The sequence below is a fragment of the Anabrus simplex genome, chromosome 9, assembly GCF_040414725.1.
Source record: "Anabrus simplex isolate iqAnaSimp1 chromosome 9, ASM4041472v1, whole genome shotgun sequence".
In the NCBI taxonomy this organism is placed as follows: Eukaryota; Metazoa; Arthropoda; class Insecta; order Orthoptera; family Tettigoniidae; genus Anabrus; species Anabrus simplex.
This window is the reverse complement of record NC_090273.1, coordinates 78393401-78409057: the sequence shown is the minus strand read 5'-3', so window position 1 is coordinate 78409057 and position 15657 is coordinate 78393401. Positions and strand designations below refer to the sequence as shown.

Below are 15657 nucleotides of genomic sequence, written 5' to 3'. Positions count from 1 at the left end.
TTTCAGTCTATGAAGATGTGACCATTGTTGAACAGCCATGTGCGAAATTCAGTGAAGCCACAGAAATCCTTGTCATGCAATGTTATTTAATTTTGGTCTTGTAAACATTTTAACAATTTTTACAGTTGTTTGGGCTAAGCAAATGAACATTTAAATGCTGAAGAATTTATGTAAAGAAAATGATGTTTGGAGAATTTATGTGGGTTAGAAAATGTCAATTTGAAGAATACAGGGTGTTTCAAAAATAATATACGTATTACAGAGTATTATTTTGTCCAAACTATCGATCGCTGCACCTCGGTTCGGTTATTGGAGAAACGAATACATAGTCTAGTTTATATTAATAGCCGCTAGATGTCAGTTGTCTTCTGTTTTGCTTGGTAACCGTCATATGTTTAAAATGGCTACTCCGCAGCAGAAAGCATTTTGTGTTCTCGAGTTTATCAAGTGCAATTCCGTGATTACAGTGCAAAGACGTTTCAGGTTGAGGTACCAAATTTATCCTCCGAATGGGTGGAACATTCACAGATGGTATTGGCAGTTTGTAAACAAAGGACGTGTTTGTAAAGGAAAGAGTCCTGGCCGCCTTCGTGTTCCTGAAGAAAATGTTGCACGAACTGAAACTGCTTTTCAACGTTGTTCTTCAAAATCAACTCGTCGTGTCAGTTGGGAGTTACAGCTGCCTACAACAACAATTTGGCATGTTTTGAGATGTCAGTTGGTTATGAAGCCATACAAGTTACAGCTGTTACAAGCTCTGCGTCCTGATGACAAACGCAAACGTGTGGCATTTTGTAACAAGATTCTTGTTGCTATTGACAATGATAACATTTTCACACAATGCATCGTGTTCAGTGATGAAGCAACTTTCCATGTTAGTGGTCAGGTGAACAAACACAATGTTGGAATTTGGGGCCTACAGAACCCACCTGCAGTCATTGAACATGTACGAGATTCGCCCAAAGTCAATGTGTTTTGTGCGATATCCCGATCGTCTGTTTATGGCCCATTCTTCTTTGATGAAAACATGGTTAACCGTCAGCAGTATCTCGCTATGTTACAAAACTGGTTGTTTCCGAGGCTGCTTGAAGACAACTTCATTTTTCAACAAGATGGAGCACCCCTTCATTGGAGTCGCCAAGTGCATGAATATATAAATGTAACTCTACCGAACCATTGGGTTGGTTGTCAAGGAGCTGGCGACTTAGCATGCCTCAGCTGGGCTCCATGGTCACCGGATTTGATACCCTGTGACTTCTTCCTGTGCGGTTTCATTGAGGACAACATTTATGTACCACCACTCCCACAGACCCTGGAAGAGTTGAAGAACCGGATCCGTACTGCCATAACATCAGTGACGAAGGACATGCTTGCCCGAGTATGGGAGGAATTTGAGTATCGATGTGATATTGTTCATGTTGCTGATGGAGGACATATTGAACATCTGTAATCTGAACTTGAGACGTTTGTAAATATGTGTGTAAAGTTATTTAATAAATATATGCATTCGAAATACGTATATTCTTTTTGAAACACCCTGTATATTGAAAGTTTTTTAAAAATTATTGTAACTGATGGACTTTGAAGAAGAATTTTTAAAATGTAATTTGAAGAAAATTATATGTTAGGAAATATTAACGATGTAAGAAAATTTGTAATATTGTGTCTTGGTAAAATGCATGCAGTACATAATTTTTGGAGCAGCATGTACTGGCACATGGTGGAAATAGGTAATGTAATTCTAATTGCATCAGCAGTTTAGAAACTGGCCACATAAGGCCATGTATTTGGATTGGTCAGAATAACGACCTTTCCAATTGGCTAAAACGGGAATCCAGAAAAATTCAGTGTTCCTATTGGTTATTTTGTGATCTGTCCATTTCCAGCCCTCTGCCGGCTTCATGTGTGTAATACATGTGGTCTGCGTCTTTTCCATCTGACCAACCTAGTGAGCGCATTTTTTTTTTTCAAAATTATCCTTCCTAAAATTAGAGTGCGGGGATTATTCGTGTAAATACGGTATGTTTATTTGGTCATCCACAACTTTTTGGACTCCAGCATTCAGCAGCTATACTTGCTTGCGGTGAAACGATGACACTTACATTGAGCCACTAGCTTACTGGGACGTTCTATAACCACTAAATAAATAAATAGTGTGTCTATACACAGTGGTGAAAACTCCACAATTCCTATCACCACCTCCCCAGCATGAATCGAATAGCTCTAATATATGGTGTATTGTGTCATGTACCATTAGTAATCAGAATATGTATGATCTAGAGGAATGGTAAGACAAAAAAAGAAAGTTACTTAACACCCCAGCTTCTCCCCATCAATATTCAGACAGGCTGTTCCGCTCGGTGAGGTAACTCTTGTAGATCGTACGTCGTGCAGACATTTGCTCATGGCTGACTTTGGGACAGACAATATATTAAAGTACTGAGAGTGGTAACCTTTCTGCTATGATAAAAATGTACAAGGCAAGGAAGATCAGAATGTACTATTCCTCCTCTTTCTTTGTTATGAAGGAATTCTTTGTTGATATTAACACCAGTAGGATGCAGGAAATAAATATAAAGTTGTAATTACTTCGTTATCATTTGTCATGGAAAAGATTGGAAATTGTATTTTCTACAACTTTTGTTGTGTATCAGTTATCAGTAGGATCAGAATAAATGCAGATATTTTAGAATTAATTTTTATGCTTTCTCCTAAACAGCTATTTCACACAATGTGAATAAAATCATTTACAGCATAGATTGTACTGCCTTCTGCCCTGACCTTAAATACTAGTTTTCATTAAATTATGTTTGGCTGTTTTCTCGTGATATATATATATATATCATCATCATCATTTGCCTTTATCCAGCTGTAGCTGGGTAGGGGCAAATGTGGTTCCTCTCCACTTTCTTTGGTCTTTCCACCACTCCTCCTCCAACACTGTGTCCCAGTCTTTCTATAATACTGCGTTGGATTGTGTCCATCCATCTCAATCGTGGTCGTCCACGGCCTCTCCTTCCTTGCATTTGCATTTCCATCACCTTTTTTTTTTTTACATCAAAGAAAGGACAATAAGTTCCACCTTTTCAATACTATATATTGTGTGAAAGTTTTACGTTTTAACTGTAATGTAAAACTTTCACACAATATATAGTATTGAAAAGGTGGAACTTATTGTCCTTTCTTTGATGTAAATCTTGTTTCAATACGGAACCTAAATATGAAATTCTTTACGTTAAATCACCTTTTTTGGCATTCTTTCATCACTCATTTGCTTAGTCGGCTCTTCTCTATTTTATCATTCATTTTTTCCACTCCAATTTCTTCCCGGATTTTCTCATTCCTTATTTTGTCTCTTCTACTCTTCTGTATCATACTCCTCAAGAACTTGATTTTGGCTGCCTGTATTCGACTCTCATCCTTCTTTGTCATTGTCCAAGTTTCTGCTCCATAAGTTGTTATGGGTACATAATACATCTTGTACATAGTTTCCTTCACTTCCATTGGCACATCTTTGTCCCATAACATGTTTCTTACACTATGATAGAAACAGCTCCCAGCTTGAATCCTCTTACTTATCTCAGCATCCAGTCAAGCATTCTCCATTAATTCACTCCCCAGGTATTTGAACGTCTCCACTACTTTCAGGGAGTAGTTGTTTGCAACTCTAATCTGACCTTTCCCTTCTTTCTCCCCTCTAGTCATAACAAGAGTTTTACTCTTTTCTACACTTATTTTCAATCCACATTCTTCGATCTTCGCACCACTCACCACATCCAACTGTTGTTGAACCTTCATGTCCGCTTCTTCCCAAATCACAATATCATCTGCAAATAACATGATGTTCACTTCTCTTCCTCTATATGTTGCTTTTGCTTTTCTCATGATGTCATCCATTACTATTGTAAACAGGATTGGCATTAGGATACTTCCCTGTCTCAGCCCACTAGTAATTTTGAACCACCTTGTCCTGCCAACTTGTGTTTGCACGCAACTACAACCTTCCTTGTACATTGTCATGATCATTTTTATTAATGCCTGTCCAATTCATTTTTGCACCAGACTGTCCCAAACTTTAGTCCTGAAGACACTGTCATATGCCTTTTCAATGTCAATGAATGTCATCACCATATCATTCCCAGACTCCCCTTGCTTTTCCATTAATTATCTCATAATGAAAATGGGCTCTATTGTTGACCTTCCACTTCTGAAACCAAACTGATTTTCCTGTATCTGATTTTCAATACTCAACCTTATCCTACTTTCCAGTATTTTCTCCATTATCTTAGCATCATGGGATATCAGAGTAATTCAACTACCGGGCGAGTTGGCTATGTGGTTAGGAGCGCGCAGCTGTGAGTTCGCATCTGGAAGATACTGTGTTTGAATCCCACTGTCGGCAGCCCTGAAAATGGTTTTCCGTGGTTTCCCATTTTCACACAAGGCAAATGCTGGGGCTGTACCTTAATTAAGGCCACGGCCGCTTCCTTCCCATTCCTAGGCCTTTCTTGTCCCATTGTCACCATAAGACTTATCTGTGTCGGTGCGACATAAAGCAAAATAGCAAAAGAAAAAAAAAGTGATTCCCCTGTAGTTCTTCAATACTATACTTTCTTATCACCTTTCTTGAAAATTGGGATAATTATTCCTTTTTGTCAATCCTAAGGGACCTCCTTAATCTTCCAGACAATCCTGAGAACTCGATATGTCCACTGCAGGCCTACAGCTCCAGCTGCCTTTATCATCTCCACTGAAATTTAATCTGTTCCAGCAGTTTTTCCATTCTTCATCTTTCTTACTGCCATTTCAATTTCATTCATTGTAATTTCTTTATCCATTCTTCATCACCTAGTTGCCTTTCCTGGTCATCCATTGAATGACTGTCATTAGTTCTCATGTTCAGCAACTTCTGAAAATACAGTACTCTCTCTATCTGTGCCAACGGCCGTAGCCGTGTTGAAACACCGGATCCCGTGAGATCTCCGAAGTTAAGCAACATTGGGTGTGGTCAGGAGTTGGATGGGTTGTCACGCGCTGTTGGTGGGGAGTAAGGGAATGGAGGAGCAGAAAGGTACTGGCCACCCTACCGCGCGTAAACTCCGGCTCAGGAACACCTCTGCGGAGGTTCGGACCTACCTTCGGGCAGAATAACCCTTACCTTACCTCTCCATCTATTTCTTACTTCTGGCTTTGTAAATATTATGCTGCCTTCATCCTTCACACATCTGGTGTTTACTTGATCTCTCTTTATGTTTCTTAAAATACCATACAGTAATTTCTTGCTGCCTTGCATATCATCTCTCAGTTTCTGTGTGAATGAGGCCCAGCTTTTCCTCTTTAATTCCTCCACTACTTTCTTGGTCAAATTCTTTGTCTCCACATATTTTCTTCTACTTTTTTCCATCTTAGATGTTTTCCATGCTTTCCATGCCATTTTCATTTCCTTCACTTTAATCTTTACCCTATCATTCCACCAGTGTGTCTCTTTGTCTTTCACATTTCCTGATGTTCTACCACATACCTTTCCTGCATATCCAACCAGTGCTTCCTTAAATCTTTTCCATTCATCTTCAACATTCCCCATCTCCATCCTGGATACCAAAGGTATTATTTCCCCTTGAAATTCTTCTTGTATGATTTTCTCCTTCAGTTTCCATACTTTAATTCTTTTCTCTCTTCTTAATGGGTTTTTTCAATCTTTCCCACTTTCAGTTTGCCTATCACAACTCTATGATCTCCATCAAAGGCTTCTTCAGGCATGGCTGTAACATCTAAAGGTTCTTCCGGTGTTCTTTCTCTATGATTATATAATCAATCATGGTCTTTGTTTGTCTGTCTCCCCAACCATACCTTGTAATCTTCTGACTGTTCTTCTTCCTAAACCAGACGTTTCCAACAATCATTTGGTTCCTCATGCAAAAATTCAACAACTCGCCTTCTGGATTTACATTTCCATATCCAAAGGGCCCTATCAATCAATCAATACTGATCTGCATTTAGGGCAGTCGCCCAGGTGGCAGATTCCCTATCTGTTGCTTTCCTAGCCTTTTCCGAAATGATTTCAAAGAAATTGGAAATTTATTGAACATCTCCCTTGGTAAATTATTCCAATCCCTAACTCCCCTTCCTATAAATGAATATTTGCCCCAGTTTGTCCTCTTGAATTCCAACTTTATCTTCATATTGTGATCTTTCCTACTTTTATAAACGCCATTCAAACCTATTCGTCTACTAATGTCATTCCACGCCATCTCTCCGCTGACAGCTCGGAACATACCACTTAGTCGAGCAGCTCTTCTTATTTCTCTCAATTTTTCCCAACCCAAACATTGCAACATTTTTGTAACGCTACTCTTTTGTCGGAAATCACCCAAAACAAATCGAGCTGCTTTTCTTTGGATTTTTTCCAGTTCTTGAATCAGGTAATCCTGGTGAGGGTCCCATACACTGGAACCATACTCTAGTTGAGGTCTTACCAGAGACTTATATGCACTCTCCTTTACATCCTTACTACAACCCCTAAACACCCTCATAACCATGTGTAGAGATCGGTACCCTTTATTTACAATCCCATTTATGTGATTACTCCAGTGAAGATCTTTCCTTATATTAACACCTAGATACTTAGAATGATCCCCAAAAGGAACTTTCACCCCATCAACGCAGTAATTAAAACTGAGAGGACTTTTCCTATTTGTGAAACTCACAACCTGACTTTTAACCCCGCTTATCAACATATCATTGCCTGCTGTCCATCTCACAACATTTTCAAGGTCACGTTGCAGTTGCTCACAATCTTGTAACTTATTTATCACTCTATAGAGAATAACATCATCCGCAAAAAGCCTTACCTCCGATTCCACTCCTTTACTCATATCATTTATATATATAAGAAAACATAAAGGTCCGATAACACTGCCCTGAGGAACACCCCTCTCAACTATTACAGGGTCAGACAAAGCTTCACCTACTCTAACTCTCTGAGATCTATTTTCTAGAAATATAGCAACCCATTCAGTCACTCTTTTGTCTAGTCCAATTGCACTCATTTTTGCCAGTAGTCTCCCATGATCCACCCTATCAAATGCTTTTGACATGTCAATCGCGATACAGTCCATCTGACCTCCAGAATCCAAGATATCTGCTATATCTTGCTGGAATCCTACAAGTTGAGCTTCAGTGGAATAACCTTTCCTAAAACCGAATTGCCTTCTATCGAACCAGTTATTAATTTCACAAACATGTCTAATATAATCAGAAAGAATGCCTTCCCAAAGCTTACATACAATGCATGTCAAACTTACTGGCCTGTAATTTTCAGCTTTATGTCTATCACCCTTTCCTTTATACACAGGGGCTACTATAGCAACTCTCCATTCATCTGGTATAGCTCCTTCGACCAAACAATAATCAAATAAGTACTTCAGATATGGTACTATATTCCAACCCATTGTCTTTAGTATATCCCCAGAAATCTGATCAATTCCAGCCGCTTTTCTAGTTTTCAACTTTTGTATCTTATTGTAAATGTCATTGTTATCATATGTAAATTTTACTACTTCTTTGGCCTTAGTCTCTTCCTCTATCTCGACATTATCCTTGTAACCAACAATCTTTACATACTGCTGACTGAATACTTCTGCCTTTTGAAGATCGTCACATACACACTCCCCTTGTTCATTAATTATTCCAGGAATGTCCTTCTTGGAACCTGTTTCTGCCTTAAAATACCTATACATACCCTTCCATTTTTCACCAAAATTTTTATGACTGCCAATTATGCTTGCCATCATGTTATCCTTAGCTGCCCTCTTTGCCAGATTCAATTTTCTAGTAAGTTCCTTCAATTTCTCCCCACTTCCACAGCCATTTCTAACTCTATTTCTTTCCAGTCTGCACCTCCTTCTTAGTCTCTTTATTTCTCTATCTTCCTTTCCTTGTCTTTCCATTCCAATTTGTGCATTTAGATCTCCCATCAATAACACTTCCTGATCTTCTATCTGTCTCTCCACTTCCTCTAAAAAGTCCTCTAGATGTTCATCTATGCAACCCGTTTGTGGGGTATACAACTGAAATAGATCTTTCATGTCATTTTTAAACTGGAGTCTCATAACCATCATCCTATTGCTGACGCATTTTGTATATTCCACATATTCTTGGATTTATTTTCTAAGTATGATGGCCATTCCATTTTTTGCTTCAGGTTTTCTGCTGTAATACAGCCTGTATCCTTCTTTCAGAAGAATATCTCCCATATCCGTCTTCTTGGTCTTACACAGTCCAAGTATGGCTATATCGTTTTCTTTCATGAAGTCAACCAGTTCTTCTGTCTTTCCCATCAGTGTCAGGACATTTACTGTCGCAATCTTGATGTAGTTTGGTCTGGTTGCCCACTTCTCACAGTTCCCCCAGCATATTTATTAAAATTATAATTGTAAGTGTTATAAGTGTTCTATTACAGCTGTTTTTATGACATTGCGGTTACAACACTATTTATCTTACTGAGGTTAAGGTGAAAACGATTAGCATAAGAAGTTCAGCTTAGAAGAAGTATTTTATGTGGTGTTCTAGTCTTTTCCATACATCACAGCCAAACACTTAACTGTTTTAAGTAGAATAATTGTGTTTAATGGTTATTTTTAAACTTGTAAATATTTTTAAACTTTTAAGGGATAATCTCATATGCTTAACAACAAAATCAGGATCCTGATTCTAATTTAGAGAAGATATAATTGGCTGATAATGCTTGTAATACAAGCAAAACATGTCCCATTAAAAATCTAATGTAAACTTACATTGAATTTCAATACGGACAAAAAATGATATTAATTACTTGTAATGCAGGTTCTCCCAGCAGCCGAAGAGCTGCACGTCACATTTAGCAGGGGACACCCTAACCTTTTCCGAGGCACCATATCTGCTTTATCCATATAGGCTATTGTTATGATGGGCTTGCCACATCCAAAGGCATAAATATATACACTTAAAAATTACATTTCTTTCTTATTCTGGACATTCCTAACATATAAATAACAATCTTTAAAAATCCTGGCCAAAGTATGAACGTAAGTCCTATTTTATTTATGTAGATGGACCAGATTAACAACTAGTAAGAATTCAAAGATGAATTTCTTTATTTAACTTAGTTATCATCCAACAATTACGTATTTTCAATTTTGATGATGATGATGATGATGCTTGTTGTTTTAAGGGGACTAACATCGAAGGTCATTGGCCCCTATTTTTTCAATTTTATAATAAAATATTTGTTCATAAGAAGTGTTTTCACTTACCATACAGTTTTTCACAAAGGGAAGATCCTTCTGTTTTGTGCATTTCAGATTTCCTTCATCCTAAGAAAATTTAAAATTAGGATTAAAATAACTAATATAATCAATATCACTAAAGTAGATATTAACATTCTATTGGCTAATTATACTTTTTAAACACCGTCTTGCAATGTAGAAAAAGTACAATGGTACCCTTGTACAAGACCAAAGGAGATGTGCATGAATGCAGAAATTTTAGAGACATTAAACTTACCTGACATACACCAAAGAACTGGGAAAGAGTCATATACAAGCACTGGCTTAAACTAGTAACTCTAACTGATCACCAGTTTGATTCACACATGGAAGGGCTACTACAGGGTCGCTAATATATATTCAGACTGAACACACGGTGTTTGTACTCTGCCCTATGACAGCTGTCTCTGCCCAACTTATGTTGCGCGTGCATGGCCACCCTACTTTAAGCGAATATACAGTCTCATATGAAATATTACCTTATAAAAGATGCTGGAAGTGTCGTCCTTCCTGGGTTATCTGCTAACCACATTCTGGCTGATACGATTGAGTTCTGCCACGGTAATGTTTCCAATTTCATTCATAATATTTACTTTCAGTTCCTCCAATGTGTGAGGATTTGTTTGATATACTTTTTCTTTCATTTTACCCCAGAAGTAAAAACAAGTAAGAACAATGGGGAAAGAGACCAGCACTGATCACTCTGTCTGCAAATACTTCTGAGATTATAAGAAGGGAATCTTCTGCTTATGAGCAGGGACTGAATCTTGTTGAAAGCACCTATGTGGTTTTTCTTCTTCTGTTAACTGATGGAAGAATGGCATCAAAATGATATCTTGGTACTTCTCTGCATTTACTCTTGTCTCAAAAGAAATAGGCTCAATTACACTGACTGACAGAGCAAATGCAACACTAAGAAGTAGTGGTCAGAACTTTATGCCAATTGCAGGGTAGACTGATGTCACTGAGGTATGCTCATGATGTGAAACGCGCCGCTGTGGTGCGCACGTAGCGAACGATAAATGGGACACGGCGTTGGCGAATGGCCCACTTCGTACCGTGATTTCTCAGCCGACAGTCATTGTAGAACGTGTTGTCGTGTGCCACAGGACACGTGTATAGCTAAGAATGCCAGGCCGCCGTCAACGGAGGCATTTCCAGCAGACAGACGACTTTACGAGGGGTATGGTGATCGGGCTGAGAAGGGCAGGTTGGTCGCTTCGTCAAATCGCAGCCAATACCCATACGGATGTGTCCACGGTGCAGCGCCTGTGGCGAAGATGGTTGGCGCAGGGACATGTGGCACGTGCGAGGGGTCCAGGCGCAGCCCGAGTGACGTCAGCACGCGAGGATCGGCGCATCCGCCGCCAAGCGGTGGCAGCCCCGCGCGCCACGTCAACCGCCATTCTTCAGCATGTGCAAGACACCCTGGCTGTTCCAATATCGACCAGAACAATTTCCCGTCGATTGGTTGAAGGAGGCCTGCACTCCCGGCGTCCGCTCAGAAGACTACCATTGACTCCACAGCATAGACGTGCACACCTGGCATGTTGCCGGGCTAGAGCGACTTGGATGAGGGAATGGCGGAACGTCGTGTTCTCCGATGAGTCACGCTTCTGTTCTGTCAGTGATAGTCACCGCAGACGAGTGTGGCGTCGGCGTGGAGAAAGGTCAAATCCGGCAGTAAGTGTGGAGCGCCCTACCGCTAAACAACGCGGCATCATGGTTTGGGGCGCTATTGCGTATGATTCCACGTCACCTCTAGTGCGTATTCAAGGCACGTTAAATGCCCACCGCTACGTGCAGCATGTGCTGCGGCCGGTGGCACTCCTGTACCTTCAGGGGCTGCCCAATGCTCTGTTTCAGCAGGATAATGCCCGCCCACACACTGCTCGCATCTCCCAACAGGCTCTACGAGGTGTACAGATGCTTCCGTGGCCAGCGTACTCTCCGGATCTCTCACCAATCGAACACGTGTGGGATCTCATTGGACGCCGTTTGCAAACTCTGCCCCAGCCTCGTACGGACGACCAACTGTGGCAAATGGTTGACAGAGAATGGAGAACCATCCCTCAGGACACCATCCGCACTCTTATTGACTCTGTACCTCGACGTGTTTCTGCGTGCATCGCCGCTCGCGGTGGTCCTACATCCTACTGAGTCGATGCCGTGCGCATTGTGTAACCTGCATATCGGTTTGAAATAAACATCAATTATTCGTCCGTGCCGTCTCTGTTTTTTCCCCAACTTTCATCGCTTTCGAACCACTCCTTCTTGGTGTTGCATTTGCTCTGTCAGTCAGTGTATTTGTCTTACACTAACAGCACACCAAACACCAATCTTCCTACCATAAAGAGGGACTTCATAAACACCATGAGGATTTTCTGCACACTAGTAGCGAGAGTTATGACTGTACACATGACCATCAAGATAAAACCAGAACTTTTACATAAGAAAATACGATGTTGCAATGATAACTGTCTCACCATGTTAACAGCTGAGATTCAGACTGGTGATTCATGCTTGCCTGGTCGAACATGTGCAAGCTACTTGCAAGGTCAAGAACTATGCGCATCTCTCCCATGTTGCAGCTGCCGTAGCGCAGAGTACAAACACCGTGCATTCCGTCTGGGTTTATGTGACAGACCCTGTACAGATGTTATACATGTCATTAGAACAGTCATAGAAAAATCAATCAGTCTGTCAGTCATTTACTCTATAACCAACAGGAAATCATGACCTAAGCTGGTAGGAAACCCCCACTGTTTCCATAGTGGCCATGGCAAGCACGTTCTTGATGGTCTGCATCCAATTCAATCTGTTTTGAGCTGCTTTCTTCAGTTATTCCATTATTGATTTCAGATACTTGGCCTCTGCTTCTACTTAACTGATCCACATTTTTTCGGAGTACTGCCAACCAGGAGGATGATGAGGATCCAATAGTTGTTTTGAAAGTTGAGTTTCCTCCACTCTGCAGATGTGTCCAAACCAATGGAGTCATGACTGTCTAATTTTATCCTTGATGGATGACAGGTTGATTAGAACATGCCTTTCTAATCTGTGAGTTCTGCCAATGGTCTAAAAGTGAGATGCAAAGAATTCTACGTAAACATCACATTTGACAGACCTCCAGCTCATACAGGTCGGCAGCTAACAATGTAAGGAACCATAAAAAATAATTAGAACAGTACTATTATAAACCCTCACTTTTCTTTCTTCAAATTTGATTTACGTCACATTGACACAGATAGGTCTTATGGTGATGATAGGATAGATTAACCTTACAAAAGCTTGACATAAATCGATGTCTGTACCCTACAGATTTCCTTTGTTAGGCTTGTTGGTGATAATCAGCTGATGCAAGTATAGGAAGGTAAAGCCGAGTTTATACGGGGACAATATGCAGGACAGGACAATATTGTACTGTACTGTCCTGGGTTCCATAAACAGCTCATTAGTTGTGCAGGAAAAAACAAGGCAATGTTCATACATCAGTAAAACAGATCCAAGGAAAATGAATAAAATTTTTACATATATTATACGCAGAAGTATTAGATATAGTAGGAGATGAACTAACCAACAATAGTCCGGTTGCATGGCTAAATGGTTAGCGTGCTGGCCTTTGGTCACAGGGGTCCCAGGTTCGATTCGCGGCAGGGTCGGGAATTTTAACCATCATTGGTTAATTTTGCTGCTAGGTGTATGTGTCGTCTTTCATAATTTCATCCTCATCACAACGTGCAGGTCGCCTACGGGAGTCAAATCAAAAGACCTACATTTGGCGAGCCGAACATGTCCTCGGACACTCCCAGCACTAAAAGTCTTACACCATTTCATTTCAACCAACAATAATAAAAGACTGTGAGTACAGAAATTGATGGCACACAGATCTTCATTAGGATCATCTATTTTATTATGAAAGGAATTAGAAGAGGATCTTCAATAATACAAAATGTGTATGAGGATGACAACAAAAAATGTTAGAACTTTCAAACCATGGTATTTTTTACTTACAGGTTACACACTGTCCACAGCAGTGCCTGATCGCATAAGAATCTTGTACTCTTGTTTACTTCTGTTAAGTACGTTGGTCTGAGGCTTTTGGTCCTCTTTTTCACTTCATTTCAGTCTAAATCTAATAGCCATGCCTTCTATAGCTTCTCCGATCATGTTGTCATGACATTGTTTATTCATGTATTCCCAGCAAGCATTCCTGCTCTCTACAAACACTGTTGAACTTGGAATGTAAGTTGTAATCCTACTTTGATGGCATTTGGACGAAGACTTGTCCTCGTATCCAGCCTATATTTCCTTATTGTTCTGTCCCAAGTGCGTTCACACGAGGACAGGACAGAAAGAGCAATGGTGGGGCAAAGAAATTGTCCATAGGACAAATAAATTGAAATAAGATATATAATGGTTCAACCTTTTCATTACAAAATAGAATTAGAAATGTAATGTTACATTCCTAGTTAATTGCAAGTGGTACCGGTTTCGACCACTGTTCCGGGTCATCATCAGTCGATCACTTAAAATGTAAAGAACAATGCACAGGAAAACAATAGTTGATGTATAAATCTTTCACCACTTGCAGTTCATGAAGCACTATAACACTTTAGGGATTAGCATTGCATGTTGAAAGTTCCCAAAATCCTGAACACTTTAAATGTGTTGAAACCGGTCCCAAAGTTAACATGTTGCAACTTAATATTGGTACAACTTAATAACAGTGTATTGAAAAGATGGAACCTCTATACTTTCTTTTTAGTATTGTAATTCTCAGTTCAATACGGAACAATTATGAAGTTTTTAACTTTAAATATACTTTCTATGCTTGCACAGTGCATCGTTATCATTGTTAGCTGCCAAAAACTATATTGCCATACTATGGTGGGTCAGTGTGCTGAATATCATCTTGTTTTGTGCTTCAGGAATTAAACTACAATTGCATATGTTTTTATGTACTGCACAGCCTCTGTAGCTCAGGCGGCAGTGTGCTGGCCTCTCACTGCTGGGTTCCATGGTTCAAATCCTGGTCACTCCATGTGAGATTTGTGCTGGACAAAGCAGAGGCAGGACAGGTTTTTCCCTAGGAACACTGGTTTTCCCTCTCATCTTTCATTCCAGCAACACTCCAATATCATTTCATTTCATCTGTCAGTCATTAATCATTGCCCCAGTGGAGTGCAACAGGCTTCAACAGCCAGCACAATTCCTATCCTATCCTCGCCGCTAGATGGGGGCTTCATTCATTCCATTCCTGACCCGGTCAAATGACTGGAAACAGGCTGTGGATTTTCATTTTTCATAGTCTTTGCAAACGTTGAAATGGAGCATTTACATGAACAGCAGTTTGGTATCAAATTCTGCTTCAAACTAGGAAAAAGTGCTTCAGAATATTATGATCACTGAACCCATTATCGGCCGAATGCAAGCCAGGCAACCATCCTCTCTTATCACTAATCAGAGGGAAGGAAGAAATGAAAGAGGTTTGACACTTAGAAAATTGAAGGTTCTGACCAAAGAAAAACAAGAGCCATGAAAGACATGAAAATGAAAGACTCGCCAGGCCTCACAAATCTAATTCTGCTGTGATTCGAAGAGAACATGAGCTGACCAAGGGAGGTCAGATAGGAAAGATGAAAGTGAAAACCCTGACACAAGTAAGTCAGAATTCCAAACTCAAAGACCCTGTTTCCCCCCCCTTAACTGCTTCTTACAAGAGGCAGGGGACACTGTGGTGTATTCTATACTGGTCTCTCCCATGGGGAGTATGCCGAAGACAACTTTTGAGGAACAGGCATGGGATGTTCCCAAACATTTGAGTGGTTTTTCTGCTTTAACGGGGCAGAACCTTGATTGATGAAGATGTGTATCCTCGTCATCCACTGTCCACTTTAAGGCTAAAAATGATCACCAGTGTGCATCTAACTATCCACATAGACGGTCAAATATTTAATGCTGCTTTTTACATCAGAAGTTTTGAAATGTGTGCAGAAGGATGTCAGTTGAAAGCGACCTGATTAGTGGTGAAACTACATGTGATTCATTCATCAAGACAAAACATGTGCCTATCTGCTCGCCTGAGTCAATGGTTTTTGGCCAAGAACAGTGTAACCTTGAAGCTACATTCTCCCCATTACCCATCCTTGCACACTACAACTTTTCCCTCCTACCAAAACTGAAAATGCAGCTGATTGATTGAATGAAGATTTCAGATGGTGGAGGAAATTCAAACAATAGCAGTCTGTTTTTGAACCTGCTGCAAGAAAATTACTTTCTGGAATACTTCTGACCATGGGAGTGCTGCTGGAACCATGCCTAGCCTCAAAATGGGCTACTTGGTAGGTAA

General features: G+C 40.1%; 1 protein-coding gene across 2 annotated transcripts in view; it reads right to left on the bottom strand.

The window, feature by feature from the left end:
* LOC136881151 (uncharacterized) overlaps positions 1–15657 on the bottom strand; it is a 208006-nt gene that overhangs the window by 89808 nt on the left and 102541 nt on the right. For both annotated transcript variants that reach the window (XM_068229260.1, XM_068229259.1), the window contains exon 7: positions 9294–9353. In XM_068229260.1, the coding sequence (XP_068085361.1) occupies positions 9294–9353 (60 nt within the window). The remainder of the gene's footprint in view (positions 1–9293; positions 9354–15657) is intronic.